Below are 14,426 nucleotides of genomic sequence, written 5' to 3' on the forward strand. Positions count from 1 at the left end.
CCGGTTCTCACATTTCACCCTAGCAGGGATTGTTCTTTTTTTGATTATGTATCAATTGATTTGGACAAGCTCATGGCTCCTGGGGGTAAAGCATAACCGGAGTTATCCGTTCGGAGATCGGATATAGGCTTTAGGATTTAGGAGAAGATGGTATCCTCCGTACTAGTAGGGAAGGTGACGGGGAAATCCGGAAAATGTGATTGGAGTCGTAAAACGCCAACGCCAACCCCAACGCCAGGGCCAGAACCCTGCCCCTGCGATGAACGATGAACGACGGGCGGGAAGGTATGAAAGAATGGCGGGAGATCCATAGATACTGTGTACTAGTTATGTAGATAGATACTGGACTTATCTAGTGGGGCTCTGCGACGTGCGAGGGGACCAAAGTTACGAACATGTGCTGCGCCTCCACCGCTCCCGGCATGACGTGGTGCTTGACTGCGCTGCGACAGGGAAGTGTGCCCCAATGACTGGCCAGGAGGTCAGTCCCGTGCACTCGCTCTGGATTCCATGTCTCAGTCGAAAACCTTTGTGGATATCTCTCTGGCTCGTTAAGCCTTGCTGTGCGGCCCGTCTATCGCTATGGACCCTGACCTTCCAAGAGAGCAGATCTCCTGGTCACAGTTCTACACTTCATGCTATGCCTCTTGACCGTTGTGGCGACCGGTCAGGAATAGGAACTCTCAGATACTCCGGTCAATTGGAGATCTCCATTGTCGGTTGAACCCTAGCGTCATGCATCCACCTGATGTGTGACTCCTGCCAGTCGCCTCTGATGGTTGCTGGCACCGGACATTGGTAATCGCCCGGAAGCAGATCGAATGCAGCTTCCTTTGTTCGTCCACCACTCCCGGTGACAAAAATGCGACATTGCCGACTGCTAGTGGCACTGTTGCAGCCGCGCGAGATGGCAGTTTGCCCTAGTTGATCCCGGGGCCATCTGCCCGACCGCGTGGCATACGTCAACGGACAGACTGAACGACGACCTATACGAGCGCTGCAGCCACAAGGCTCGGAGCAGTTGGATGTGACTACGATTGTGGAGGTTACTGGGTCTTCAAATAGCGCACTTCCACTGAACATACTCTTCACTCTTGACTTCCCGCCCTGTACAACACTCCAAGGAGGGAGGGATGTTGTTTGCTGGCACCAGCCAAGGGGTGTAAAGGACCAGAGGCACCAACTCTGCGTCTCGTCCAAGGAGGCTCGGATTGATTGATTTGAAAGCCTTAACGTTGCAGCGACCCCAGAAACCGGGCTGAGTAGCACGGGGAGCCGGCGGCTCGGACGCCAGGGATTCCGAAGCGTCGTCGACGGTCCTGACTCGGTCGGGGGCTCGTATAGGCTGGATGCGGGACCCCCAGCATTGGGCGCGGATTCGTCAGGCATGGGTGACACCAGGCGGCTCAACGAGGACAGCCCTTGAAGGGGAATGGCCGCAGACACGGACTGTCGGACGGTGAAAATCGGTGAAATCCGACCCCGGTCCCCGTACAGGAATCCAGTAATTTACGGCGTGCTTCCTGCCAATCTCCGTCCGGCTCGATGATTGGCGCGTGGCAGACCAGCCCCAGGCCCCATGACTCACCTTCCAGGCACATGGCCGATTCCTCCTCCCCTCTTGGGACGCCTGATTCCTACATAGTATTTCTAAGTTCTCATTCGGAACGCCACGAGAAACGAGGGACGATGACAACTCCAGGCCACTATGGGATTAACTATCAATCCAGAGATTGATTATGTTGCGCATCCATGTCACAAATGTCATCCTTTCATTCCCTCCGATCCCGACTCCGTGCCCGCAGTCGAGTCCGCCATCCGCATCATCACTTTAATTTCCTCGCCAGGGTCTGAAGATTACGGCCGGCCGGATGGTGCCATTCTAGACCCGCCGAGTGAATGTCTGCCTAATCCGGGCATGCTAATGCACACTAGTTGTTATCATTAATCCTTTGTACTCCGTATGATGGTAGGTGTCTAATCCTGGTGCTTAATTCAAAACCACGTGTGCAATCCATCATCTCATCATTAAACTGATCGTCCTTACGGAGTAGAATTCGGACCATCGGACCTCACTAGCATAGTACTACTCCGTCCTCCGTATACCCCAAGACCGAAGTAGCCTGCCTCGTGCCATGCCCCTCCTCACCAACTGAAACCACAATCATATTGACTCCATTCCACTATAATAGTCCTCAATAAACCAATCCTGCGCTTAACCCCTCTTCCACGAGGCAGGTCGATACGAGATAAACAACCACCAACCACCACCACCAACCAACCAACCAGCCTAGGTACTAGAGACTAAAGAGTAGGAAAATAATTTAGGCATTAATATTTTCCAGATTGCAACATTACTTGCCAAGTACTAACGAGTAAACTAACCAACATCCAGTTAGGAGACATCCTATTAAGAGCTGGTCTACGGAGTAGGAAGGAACCATTTACTCGATTGGGAGGTATACCTCCTCCCTCCTTACCTTCCTACTTACCTTCTTCCTACCTTCCTACCTAGGTAATTGGTTATTTAACCAGTCAATTACTCATTTAATTTGATACTACATAACTGGTATAATCAAATGTCTCATTTAATTGCACCGGATCTCGGCAGATCCTCTCATTTGTCCGTTCGCTTGATAGAATGAGAGTATATTTAATCATGTCATGGGCATATTAATCTAGATTACGAGTACTAGTACTACTCAGTATATGATATATAGTATATAGTATCCACGTGAGAATACTACCCGCTTCTACTGTAATCACATCACTATATTATTATCATTATTATTATTATCACTATAATAATAGGAGTAATATTATGATTATCATCACTAAAATCCATTTGGAGGTGGAGGGGGAGCATCAGGATTCGCATCGGGATTTATCCTCCAGTGGGGAAGAAAAAATGTCCGACACGAGGCAACCCATTCCTTAGTCTTAGTCTTCGATAGTAGTTAAGGTTCTAGATGTCAGATCATCACATGAATAGAGGATGCAGGATGGGTCCATATCTTTCAATACGGCAGCTGCAGGCGTATTGGGTATTTGGTGTAGGTATGTATGTAGCTAGCTGGATGGGGAAGTCGTATGATCTTATTTATTTACTTCGTATCTGGAAGGATGGGTGGAGATAGTGGGTGATAGATGGGTGGGTTCGAGGTGATGGTGTAGGCTGTGTTTGCTATTGAGGGAGTATACGGGGTAGTTGCATCTGCACATTTATCAGGACGGTTGGTGCTGGGTATAGCTTTATACAATCGAATACGATGCACAACATACATTCATATATCCATGATTCTCCTCTGTACTGTATTCGAACGTGAATCTGTACGCCAAAGACGAAAAACTCGACTCAACGACGCCTCGATGCAGATCAACAGAATGAGCTGAAACGAACAGAACTCAAACACATGTCAGTAGGTCGAAAGTGTATAGGTCGCGGGAGGGACAGTGATGGCCACCAGTCATGATGTAGAAGGTGCGGGAGGAAGATGGGGAGGATTCAAAATTTACTAGATGAGCACAGACAGGCAATGGAACGACGAACAGCATTGAAAGGAACAGAATGGATTAAGAGAGGTGACAGACAGCATTCCTCACAACTATCCCAACGAGGAAAATCACAAGTTATACGATCGTTATCCGGCCTCCGCCCCGTTGATGCTCATCTGGTCCGGGTTGTATCGCCGCCTCCGCATCGGCGCCTTTTTCCTCTTCGCAATGGCAGCACTCTGCGCGCTGCCCGACGCACTGCCCATTTCCAAATCGCCATCATTGTCGGCCGAGCCGTGCAGCAGTTCGTATCGTGCCAGCTCGTCCAGCTCCCGAATGTCGAGAGGCTTCATCCGCAGCCACTTCATGCGCGGACCTGACCGCGACCGCTCGGACACCCGGAAGCCATAGATACGGGACTCGTAGATCCGGCCCGGCCCGAGACCCGGGCTGAAGTTGATTGTGCGCACGCCGTTGATCTCGGTGGGCTGGTTGGGAGGGGGCACATCCGGCGCCACCTGGTTGTTGATCGAAGATGAGGTCAAAGAGGAAGAGCGGGTTGGCGACAAGGCGGAGAAGGAGCTGTCCAGGCGGGGTCCGATGTCAAGATCTGGAAAGGTCATGAAGAACAGGCATCCGAAGGTAGTGCCGAAAAAGGCTCCGTCGACCGAGTGGAACCGACTGTTGGGCGGGGTGTACAGATCCTGGCAACTAGGGCAGAACAGCTTCACCGTCTCCTGGCCGGGCGTGTCGGAGCGCCCCACGGGCAGAACCTTGCATCCGTTGCAGTAGACTCGAGGACAGACTCCGAAATGTTGCATCTCGTACTTCTCAAGCATCTGTTGGATGCCCGGTCGCGAAGTGATATATCTCTGATGAATCAGGCCGTACAGCAATTCAGCGGAGCTCTCAATAACACTCAGATCACTTGCGACTCGCGTATGCCTCCGCTCCCCTGGCCTCCGATATCCCGGCGGTTTCTCATCTCCCAGGATCTCATCTTCATCCTCTTCCTCCTCTTCCTCCTCTTCATCATCCTCATCCTCTTCAGGCTCCACGTCCAGGATCATTTCAAGCGCTTCCTTGTACATAGGAACCTGCGACTGCAGACCCGTGAGGTTGAAGTCGTCCTCGATAAAGTCCTCCGACACTTCCGCAAAGAACTCATGGCCCATCAAAGAGCAGAACGAGGAGATCCATGACTCCGGTGCCCCCTCCGACGACGACATATCGAATGAGTCGGACGCGGATGACGAGGGCGTCGATTCAGACAGTTGACTCAGATCCAGCCTGTCGAGGCCGTCGGCCAACGCCGAACCTGTCTCTCTCGACACGTTGCCGAGCTACGCGGGGAAACGACTGCGGGATATCTCGTCCGAGATGGAGCGCCGATAAACCTGCACCAGATGCAATGGTCCTGGTACAAGTTTGAAGCCGGGGGGCCCTCCTCGTGGCAGGAAGGGCAGGATTCGGGATGGAGTAGATGGACGGCAGATGGCGTCCGCTGTAGGGCTAATGGAATGACGGTGTCTGGTTGATAAATGTCGCAGTCATGTCAATGTGCGGGCGGGCAGATTGTTGTGCGATGAGGATGCGTTGACGCGATTGTCACGGAAGAGGGACGCTTCACCACCAGCGAACAATTCTTCAGAAGATCATCGATCGTCACAGGACACCTGATACTGATGGATCTGACCAGTTGGGACAGCGTGTGGGTAAAAATGAATCACAAATCCTCGAGCCTCTCTTGCTGGATCGATCGACGGAGGTTGTCGAGGGGCTTCCGAAATTAGGTTCGTGGGGCGGTCGGAAAGCTGCTTAACACGAGAGGGAGCGAGGGAGACGCTGCGAGATAGCGCGAGGCGGGCAACTTGGAGCCCAAAAGACAGACAGACAACAGGAAGACAGAGAGGCCTTCGGATCAAGAGGGGTGGGTGGCCACACCAACAATAATTCACCACTGGAACATGTTCTGGGATTAGCTTTGAGGGAGGTTGGCGACCGAAAGTCACCCGGCGGCTGTTCTCTTCACGCCTCCCGCTTTGTCACGTGCTGGGCCTCGACCGCACATGCCCATCCGCGTGCACAGAGAAGACCCATCTGATATGCCTACTGCTATCTATCGACTACACACAACCACCTTAGAATAGATCCCTGATGACCCGTGACCATTCCCCCTCATCCCCAATCACGCCGGACAGCCCCTCCCCGGTATTCTGGATTTCCCCATCATGGCCTACAAACCCATTGATTCCATCGGACGTCCCAGGAGCAATGAAGTTCCCTATCCCGCCCACCGCCTCAAACAGGTTCGTGAGCTCATGGCTCATCTGCAACCCATTCAGTGGACTGTTTCCGAGTTCCGTGACCCCATTCATCGGCCCATACACGGACAAGTCTTCAATTTGGTGACCAGCTAACCCGGCCATGGCGACCGCCGCAGTGGAATGGGGGTCACTGGAGTCGGACCCAAAGGGCCGTATCAGCACTCCCAGTCGTTCTCCAATCTTGCGAAGTCCCTTGATGGCCTTCCAGAGTCGCTTCGAGACGTAGGACTTGGTGCTGAACCCGCTGATCAACTGGAGGGCCATGTAGAACTCGTCCCGCACTTGTCGGTTGAATTCCGTCGGCGCATGACATACCGCAAGGAAGAGAACTGCCAGCGCGGCAACAAGGAAGTAGTTGAAGGTAATCTGTTGGCTGCGGTAGATGTCAGAGGTCTGATTGAGTCGGGTGAGCACGCGGATCGTATCTTTCGCAACATCCACTACCGTCTGAGCATGGCCCTTATCTTCGGCAATGCTCGCTGCGGAGTGGAGAACGGGGCGATAGATGAGGATTCGGAGCTGGTTCATGCGTAAGTATAGGAGAACCCTTAATCGCCGCAGGCCCCGATTGGCCGAATCGCCATGCTTTGGAGACTCGACGGGATAGAATTTCAGCCCATCCGGGACTTGCTTGTACCATTGCAGGATTTGGTAGTCCAGATAGCCGATTTCATCCCGGCGTATGTCTGTTGCACCCTCAGAGCCAAGTCCCGAATACCAGATTTTCGAACTGATGCGATTGTATGATATCATGCACTTCAGATATAACAACGACGCATCCTAGACACGCGGTTAGTGGCTTGCCCGATCAAGCTCATATGTGACAACATGGCGTACCGGCTCAGGAAGGTTAGGGTCTATGTCTTCATCCTGGATGATGAAAGGTAGCCCAGTTCCAAAGCTCCAACGCCGGTCCAGACTGTAGATTGTCCAGAAAGTTTTCACCACTGCAGGCCATTGTTCCTCGTCGGGGAACATCTTGTTTAGCGCATCACGCCGATGAAGGCCCATTTCAAGACACATCCGCGCGGCCAGGCCGATGATGCGATACGCCATCGCATCGTCATCCATATGAAAATGGTACGTCGCCTGTTGAAATGTGTCAGCGCAAAGCCCATGTCACGGGTTGGATACCTACAATCATGCCATAGAGCTGGATGGTCTTGATGTCGAGTGTTTCCCAGAGTTTGGATTCAGCAGTCGGCTTCACGCTCAGATACAACCGCTGCCCGAGCTCGCTTTGCCCGCCCCCCTCCACGACCAGTGTTGTAGCAAGTATCATTTTCAAAAGCAGCGTATTGTCATCAGTAAGGCCATCCATACCAGGCAGGCCCCGTTGCGCAAACCCAGTCCGCATCGCAGACTCCATGAATGTGTATAGCAAGTTCACTTGCTGAGCGATTTGGTCTATTTCTACAAGGGGATACATGATACCGATCTCCTCTTCATAAACGCGACACAGGCGTAGAGCTTCATCTCGCTTGATGGACCATATCGGATCCTTGGAGGGATGTATCGAAGGGAACACGGGGCCCACATGGGGAGGGGAGTCGGCCGGGGTGGCATGTGCGGTGGTCAAATCGTCCGTTACCACTTCATCTGCCGGAGCGATACCCATATTTTGAAGACTAGATCTTGCAACATCAAAGTTGAAGGCAGAGCTAGTAGGACCTTGGAACCGAGGGTGTCTTATGCGTGGTTTGGCCAAGGGGGCATGCATAGGCGTGAACACCGATTGCGAGCCATCGCGAGAAAAGGCATCGAAATTTGGGGAGTCAAGGGACGACCGTTGCGACCGAAGATCTTTCAGATTCGTAAAAAGACTGTTGACCTGATCCTGTAGCGTTTTGATCTGGTCTTTCATTGACCGAAATTCCCTGGTGTGGGAAGACTGGTAAGCTATCAAGCGTACAGCATTACTGGGGAGGGACCAAATATATCTATCACGTACTCGGAATCCTTGAAGTTATTGTTGCAGCAGTTTGGGGCATATCGACCTATGGACACGGTGAGCCGCGTCCGTCGCGGGTGTCAGAGAAGCGAGGACCTGCAGCAGACTAACATTCGAGGTTAAGGTGTCCACAGCGCTGGCAGGGCACTTGGCCATTACACTTGATCTTCCGTCTTTTGCATTCATTACTAAAAGAAAACCCAGCAGAAATCAGCTAATCAGACTCCAAGGACACCAGGGTCGAGCCGGTGGATTCAAGGGCAGGATCATACCAAGCGATGGAGATGTAGCGATTCCGCTTGGAGCGAGTATGAGTTCCGTTGGCCGGTTCCGCTTTCCTCTTCCCCGTATCGGCATCCAGGGCGGCATTTGGCTCCCCAGAATCCGGCTGGGGTGGTGCCATATCAAGCTGCGGCGACTCTGAGGACATTTTGGATGGAAATCAGGCCGGGACGATTGGTTGTTGGCGTGGGAGAAAGCAGCGACCGGTGCGGAGGGATTCCTTTCGTTTGCTCGAGGGCGCGCGGGGTTTCCGTTTCCCCAGATGGCCGGACCGGGAAGGGATCGCCAAGCGAGATCAAGTCTGGGGAATTCTTATAAGGTAATGTAAATCGAGGGTCTCGATCTCGACCTTGATGGCGGTCAGCTATGGTACTGGTCAACTGACAGGTATGTTGCCGTTTGATTTGCGACTGGGAGGACGAGGAAAGGCCATTGAGTTCCGTCCATGGTTTATCAGCGGCTGACTTGGAAGTACTTATCGGACCAGTTTCCTGCGGTGAAGTAATTTCGCTGCGAGGATTACAGTTACATTTGTCATGGGATAACATTAGGAAAGATAACAAATTAATGATAAAGGGAGTAATACGAAAGGGAGGAAGAATCTATGTTTTTTTGCCTTACTGTCGCGAATGTTGCTTTCCTGCCTGGTCCACGAGCAACTGGCCAATGCGACCCGGGGCGGAAATTCCCCGATCTGCCCGTTCACCTGCACATGTCGCGGTCAACTCGGCGCTGGATACGGAGCATTACCACCCTCCCTCTCCCTTGGTTGACTCAACTTATGGTCTTCTGAATGAAGCTCCAGCAATGCATGCGCTACAATAACCGGGTTTGGCACCGTCTGCCGTCTGTCGCCCTCCAATTTCTCTCTCCCAGCCAACCACGACAGCGACGCTGCTTCACGTCGCAAGGAGAATTCTCGACGACACCTCGCCAATACCGCGCACTGGAGACTCTGGACAATGCCGACATAAATCATTTCCGCACGACTTACTTTGCTCCGGAGCGCCCTATCATCCTCCCTCGTCGTTCCTTTTGCGAATTCCCAGCCTTTGAACGTTGGTTCGAACCCGCTCCGACCGACCCCAATGTATGTCGACTGAACACGGCCTACCTCGGTCAGCACGGGGCTGGCGCTTTTGTCCCGCTGGAACTCACACAATCATCCTCAGACGATACTGGCAAGACAGGAGCTGACGGGCTCACGTTCCGACAATTTCACGCGCCGCTGAGCCTGTTCCTCGATTGGATTCGCACGGCGGAAACGCTCGAGACACAGTCTACACGTCTGTATCTAGCACAGTGCCAACTTCTAGATCTTCCCCAGGTGCTTCGCGATGATTTTCCGACGCCGGAATTGGTAGCGCGGGCGGGTAAAGGTGACGTGTACGACACGAACGTTTGGATTGGATATCCACCAACATATACACCTCTCCATCGGGATCCCAATCCCAATCTCTTCGTTCAGCTTGCGGGACAGAAGGTAGTGCGGTTGTTGTCACCTGAGGATGGGCAGAAGATATTTGGGGCCGTGAGACGACGGCTGGGGAGAAGCGGGGGTCGCGAGGCTGCTGCCATTCGCGGAGAGGAAATGATGCAGGGTCAGGAAAGGGCGCCCCTAGAGCAGGCTGTTTGGGATGATGCGACTGCTGTGCCAGGGCTGGAGGGGTACGAAGCGTGTCTCGAGGCGGGGGATGGGATGTTCATTCCCCGGGGATGGTGGCATAGTATTAAGGGAGTAGGGACAGGCGTGACGGCTTCAGTAAGTTCACTGATATTGGGCATACATGCGCATACTTATCTGATCGCAGGTCAATTGGTGGTTCCGCTGATCTACGGCACTGAACGGGACAGACACATTCGACCTTGTATCTATATCGAACCAAACCGATACCAAAGAAAACCAACTCAACAAATAAAGGTAGTGGAAAGAGAAGAAGATAAAGTATATCAGGCCAAATGAATAATATTCACGAATCAAAAAATCACTACTCCGTAGTATAAAGATTAACAGCTCACCACGTAACCTCACCCAAAGTTCTAGAATCCTCTCCTCACCTCCGCCCGCCTCCAACTCCACATCTCGAGAAAATCATCAATCAAACCACATCATTCCTCCCACTCACCCACCAAAATCCATTTAAACCCACACCACCCGAACCAACAACCCCAAAGCCAACCTTTCCTTACAGCCAGACATATAATGTACATGTCCACGACCCTCACCCGCGCCTCACTCATCAACATCCTCCTCCTCAACCCGCTCCTCACAACCGCAACCGCAACCACAACCGCACGCTTCACAACCACCACAACACCACGCCTCCACCACCTCCAACCCAACCTCCCAACCCACCCCCACTGCTCAGCCATAAACCTCTACAACCACTACTCCAACACCTACTCCACAATGAGCACCTCCCAAGACCACCACCACCAACAACAACAACAACAACCCTCCACCAACCAAACCCAACCCCAAGACCAAACCCAAGAACAACCCCAAACCGAAAGCCAAAAAAGCGAATACCTCGCCCTCCCCTCCGCCGAGTCAGCCACAAAACTAGACGTGAGCGGGGACGGATCAACCGTGAAATTGGATCACTTGGGCCCCGTGGTGGTGAATCAGGATGGGACGTTATCGCGGATTTCGAATTGGGAGCAGATGACGGAGATTGAGCGGCGGAATACGTTGCGGGTGTTGGGGAAGAGGAATAAGATGAGGTTGGATGCGTTGAAGAGTAAGGGGGAGGGGGAGGGGAAGGGGGATAATTGAGGGGATTTAGGGGTATTATTCTGTGGGGAGATGAGGAGGGGGGTTTATGTGATGGATGGTTGGGTTTGGAGAGAGAGGGAGGAGGGAGTGTATGTATGATAAAGTGTAGAATATATTTATCTATTTTGCTGGTTCATGGTACCGTATTATCATTGTCGGTACTCGTTTCTTCATATAACCAATAACTCAATGCAAAATCGAACAAAAAGGTTCTATCCACCCATGTCTTTCTATATGATTCATGCTGTATGAATGTCAGGCTAGCCAAAAAGCCAGTCGTTGAATCTCGTGAACACGTTACTGCGCATGTTAGCATCCCCCATCCCAATACACCTGGCATAACGAACATACCTGGAGGGTACTTCAACATAATCTCTCGTATACTGTTCGATTTCATCAACTCCAGTCGAAATATCAATCTCTTCCGGGCTCAGGAACTTTGTGCGGTGCCAGAGTTTCCATCCGATATAAAGAATCGGGAACACCCCGATCATGGTGTATGAGAAGAAGAATGTCGGCAGGTCCCAGTTGCCAGGTAAAAAGACGGTGTATCCGCCCACGAAGGTCATCACGAAGGTCGATACCAGGGCAATGTAGGCCACGTAGGGCTGGCCTAGACTCTGGTATGGGAGCGATTGGCGGGAACGCCTTGGGCCATTAATGCTTTTCGGAACCGGGTGTAGGTGAAAGTTATGACGGAGAAGTTGATCAGTTGTGATGCAGTGACCTGGATTATTGTAAGATTATAGACGGGAGTGCGTAGTCAGGCGTAGAGCAGACTTACTAGATTGACAAACCAGTTTAGCACGACTGCTGACCCGTTCGAAACCTGTAGGAACGATAGCAGCGCGATGAGGAGCACAATGAAGACACAGTAGACTGGTACTCCCGCTTTAGTACAGGTGGTCAGGATGCGCGGAGCCTTGCCATCCAGAGCGAGTCCATACAGACTCCTGCTGGCGCAGTAGACATAGCTGTTTCCGGCACTAAACGCAGCAAGGAGGACGACGGCGTTGACGATGTGTGGCAAGACTGGGATTTGCAGTCGGTCCATTGCGACCACATACGGTGATGCAGCGGCACCAGGTAAGTCTTGTTCGAATGCGGCAGCCATGACGGGGTCGTTGTAGGGAACCAGGATACCGACACATAGCACTCCGAGGACGAAGAATGCTGTGATCCGATAGAAGATGCCATTGTAGGCCCGAGGCAGGACTCCGCGGGGGTTCACGGCTTCACCGGCTGCCATCGATATATAATCAGGGCCGGCGATCGTGAAACTAGCCTGTATGAGACAGGCAAGAAACCCAAGCCATCGCCCAAGGTCTCCAGTCTTGTAGTACTCGGCGAATGCTCCAGGATTGTTCCAATAGCGGAAGCCGAATCGATCCCCCAGAGGATTGCCACCTAGCATTGCGATGAAGGTGAAGAAGATCAGGCCCACACTAAGCAAGACCTTGCTCATGGAAAGCCAGAACTCGGCCTCGCCGTACCATTTCACCGCGAAGATGTTGAGAAGACTAAGAATTTGTCAGCGTGTACAGTTCTCAACATGTCCGAATACTATCACAACGCACGAGAAAAGCACAAGTACGATGACGATTATCCCAGCAACTGGGACTGCATCGCTCCAGTAGTTGATGATCAGGTTACAAGCCGTCACCTCAAATGGCACCAGAGCGGCTTCGAAGATGAAGAAGTTGTAGCCGGCAGCAACTCCAAATGCCTCGTCAACATATCGACTTGCGAAACGGATAAAGGGCGATGAGATGGGCAGATATGTGACCATTTCAGCCAGGCCTATATATATCGTAATTTAGTGAGATGCTACACCAAAGGGTCCAGATGAGTGCCTATGCGGTTGCAATAAGTTTCGAAGTCCATTGAGGATTAGGTGCTTTGGACATGAAAAGAGCATAGGTGGGGTGCAACGAACGATGTTCTTCGTGTTCGTGGCATGAAGAAGGATAAGAGGTAAAGGAGCACATCACTGATTGCAGGAATAGGGATTTCGTACACACGGTTATACATAGAATGACAACGGACCTATGATCAGAGAAGTATAAGATTCCATAACTCTAGCAGCAACATGCAAAGTGTGGAGGAAAAGGGGGGGAAACCCCGGGGGTCTGCTGTCTCTAGGGCACAGAATATCGTCCATAATGATACGATACTCATACTGCCCGATTTACATAGAGTGCAGAGGCTGTCTGTGAATTGCCGATATCATTAAGCCATTGAGTCCTTGATCGAAAGCATTTTACTGTTCGTTTTGCTTTCGATTCCAGAACCTTGTCCATAGAGGCCTTTCGAGACAATCATGGGGTTTGTTTGGAGCATGCTGAGGGACCAGGATAGATAAGACAGACAAATCAACAGGCGCAGAGGACTGACCAGATAACGAATGCCAGGAATAGACTACCAGGACCACCCTCCATCAGCGCTTTGCCGATCTGGACGTACAACACTGTGCCGATTGTACCCCCAATACCGATGAGCTGGATATGTCTGGGCTTCAGCTTGCGGTGCGTATGGTCGAAGGCAAGCTTCTTCACACCATCGCCGAAGATTTCCTCATCATCACCGACGACAGCATCCTTCTCGGGGATATCTGTGGGACGTTCTTTCGGCTGAACTGCTTCCAGTCCGTGACGACTGATTGTGGGGGAATGATCCCCATTGTGGGTAGCCGTTGTAAAAGCCATACTGTGACGGGATGTCACCGATCCCCAACAACGCTCAAGATGAAAGAGGCCACACGCTCACGGGGCATGGGGAAGAGCGTAAGAAGGAAAGGGAAAAAAAAATAAGGAAGTAAATTCTGGAAGAGTGAAGGCGGGCGAAGGGAGACTGCGAAGAAATATGGCAGGCTAGCTGAGCTAGGCAAGTGCCGATATCACCGTAGAATTATCCCTCGTCATGGAGCATGATTCGACACAATGGGGTTTTAGTTCAATTATGGTCTAGTTGGAACTCGTGCAAGGGAATCAAGGAGGCAAATCATAGCGCAGGGACTCTGTTTGCAGGCCCGGCGACCCCATTTGGTCTCCCCACAATGGCGGGCAGATACAGTTATGCGTGGCATTAGCATCAGACACTGTGGTCTTAGCAACCTTGTCCGCTCGACTGCCCTTTCTTCCACTACTGGATCGTGCTCAATTATCAATGCGAGATCTGTTTCACTCTACTCCGTACTACCAAGATGGAGTAGGATACATATTGATAGAGATATCATACACTATATATCATAATCTCTTTTTTTGGTGCACGAGTACATAAACTCTTTGAGACTTCGGTTTACGCTGCAGTAAACGATTGGACATAGATCGCCCGGCTCACATAATCCATTCTGAGAAAGTGATGTTACACAAACCAACCCCAACATCTGAAAACGATAGAAGCGAATCCGCTTGATGTATGAGTTCTGTGCAACCCAGCGGGAAACAAAGTATTTGCGGAATGGAGTAACCTCGGAACGATATATCTTAGAAGAGATAGATCGTCTACAGAGACATGTCATATGTAGGAACATGTTCTATACCGTCAAGTGCCATTTCTGGGAGACGGCGTTTGCCTGTAACCTGTAGTATTGGAA

General features: G+C 51.6%; 7 protein-coding genes across 7 annotated transcripts; 2 read left to right on the top strand and 5 right to left on the bottom strand.

The window, feature by feature from the left end:
- Window positions 1–583: 583 nt before the first annotated feature.
- BO80DRAFT_78983 (uncharacterized protein) lies at window positions 584–1,548 on the bottom strand. Its single transcript, XM_025724786.1, has one exon. The coding sequence runs from the start codon at window positions 1,387–1,389 to the stop codon at window positions 697–699; it is 693 nt and encodes a 230-aa protein (XP_025580037.1). The 5' UTR covers window positions 1,390–1,548; the 3' UTR covers window positions 584–696.
- Window positions 1,549–3,160: 1,612 nt separating this feature from the next.
- On the bottom strand, window positions 3,161–5,180 carry BO80DRAFT_79155 (casein kinase II subunit beta). Its single transcript, XM_025724789.1, has 3 exons — window positions 3,604–5,180; window positions 3,283–3,389; window positions 3,161–3,214 (listed from the first exon to the last, which is right to left on the bottom strand). Exon 1 carries the CDS (start codon window positions 4,722–4,724, stop codon window positions 3,642–3,644), a length of 1,083 nt encoding a protein of 360 aa, XP_025580038.1. The 5' UTR covers window positions 4,725–5,180; the 3' UTR covers window positions 3,161–3,214; window positions 3,283–3,389; window positions 3,604–3,641.
- On the bottom strand, window positions 5,181–8,525 carry BO80DRAFT_79132 (transcription factor domain-containing protein). Its single transcript, XM_025724788.1, has 6 exons — window positions 8,046–8,525; window positions 7,885–7,961; window positions 7,774–7,819; window positions 6,961–7,699; window positions 6,660–6,911; window positions 5,181–6,602 (listed from the first exon to the last, which is right to left on the bottom strand). Exons 1-6 carry the CDS (start codon window positions 8,201–8,203, stop codon window positions 5,637–5,639), a joined length of 2,238 nt encoding a protein of 745 aa, XP_025580039.1. The 5' UTR covers window positions 8,204–8,525; the 3' UTR covers window positions 5,181–5,636.
- Window positions 8,526–8,671: 146 nt separating this feature from the next.
- Window positions 8,672–9,997, top strand: BO80DRAFT_371773 (putative JmjC domain protein). The gene is made up of 2 exons (XM_025716497.1): window positions 8,672–9,817; window positions 9,867–9,997. Exons 1-2 carry the CDS (start codon window positions 8,849–8,851, stop codon window positions 9,885–9,887), a joined length of 990 nt encoding a protein of 329 aa, XP_025580040.1. The 5' UTR covers window positions 8,672–8,848; the 3' UTR covers window positions 9,888–9,997.
- A 73-nt stretch (window positions 9,998–10,070) lies between these two features.
- On the top strand, window positions 10,071–10,897 carry BO80DRAFT_78989 (uncharacterized protein). Its single transcript, XM_025724787.1, has one exon. The coding sequence runs from the start codon at window positions 10,259–10,261 to the stop codon at window positions 10,829–10,831; it is 573 nt and encodes a 190-aa protein (XP_025580041.1). The 5' UTR covers window positions 10,071–10,258; the 3' UTR covers window positions 10,832–10,897.
- A 194-nt stretch (window positions 10,898–11,091) lies between these two features.
- On the bottom strand, window positions 11,092–12,620 carry BO80DRAFT_440474 (putative general amino acid permease (Agp2); the record flags this gene model as incomplete). Its single annotated transcript, XM_025721127.1, has 4 exons — window positions 11,092–11,131; window positions 11,183–11,451; window positions 11,616–12,351; window positions 12,409–12,620. The coding sequence occupies 4 exons, from the start codon at window positions 12,618–12,620 to the stop codon at window positions 11,092–11,094; spliced, it is 1,257 nt and encodes a 418-aa protein (XP_025580042.1).
- Window positions 12,621–13,203: 583 nt separating this feature from the next.
- On the bottom strand, window positions 13,204–13,536 carry BO80DRAFT_440475 (uncharacterized protein; the record flags this gene model as incomplete). The annotated part of the gene is made up of 1 exon (XM_025721128.1): window positions 13,204–13,536. One exon carries the CDS (start codon window positions 13,534–13,536, stop codon window positions 13,204–13,206), a length of 333 nt encoding a protein of 110 aa, XP_025580043.1.
- Window positions 13,537–14,426: the final 890 nt, after the last annotated feature.

This window comes from Aspergillus ibericus (assembly GCF_003184845.1).
Source record: "Aspergillus ibericus CBS 121593 unplaced genomic scaffold BO80scaffold_2, whole genome shotgun sequence".
Lineage (NCBI taxonomy): Eukaryota > Fungi > Ascomycota > Eurotiomycetes > Eurotiales > Aspergillaceae > Aspergillus > Aspergillus ibericus.

Coding starts and splice junctions, on each gene's coding strand:
- BO80DRAFT_78983 (XM_025724786.1), bottom strand. CDS start 1,389: ATGCCTGACGAATCCGCGCCCAATGCTGGGGGTCCCGCATCCAGCCTA.
- BO80DRAFT_79155 (XM_025724789.1), bottom strand. CDS start 4,724: ATGTCGTCGTCGGAGGGGGCACCGGAGTCATGGATCTCCTCGTTCTGC.
- BO80DRAFT_79132 (XM_025724788.1), bottom strand. CDS start 8,203: ATGTCCTCAGAGTCGCCGCAGCTTGATATGGCACCACCCCAGCCGGAT. Junction 7,820..7,884: donor TGGACACCTTAACCTCGAAT/GTTAGTCTGCTG, acceptor CCGTGTCCATAG/GTCGATATGCCCCAAACTGC. Junction 7,700..7,773: donor AATAACTTCAAGGATTCCGA/GTACGTGATAGA, acceptor TTCCCACACCAG/GGAATTTCGGTCAATGAAAG.
- BO80DRAFT_371773 (XM_025716497.1), top strand. CDS start 8,849: ATGAAGCTCCAGCAATGCATGCGCTACAATAACCGGGTTTGGCACCGT. Junction 9,818..9,866: donor GGACAGGCGTGACGGCTTCA/GTAAGTTCACTG, acceptor ATCTGATCGCAG/GTCAATTGGTGGTTCCGCTG.
- BO80DRAFT_78989 (XM_025724787.1), top strand. CDS start 10,259: ATGTACATGTCCACGACCCTCACCCGCGCCTCACTCATCAACATCCTC.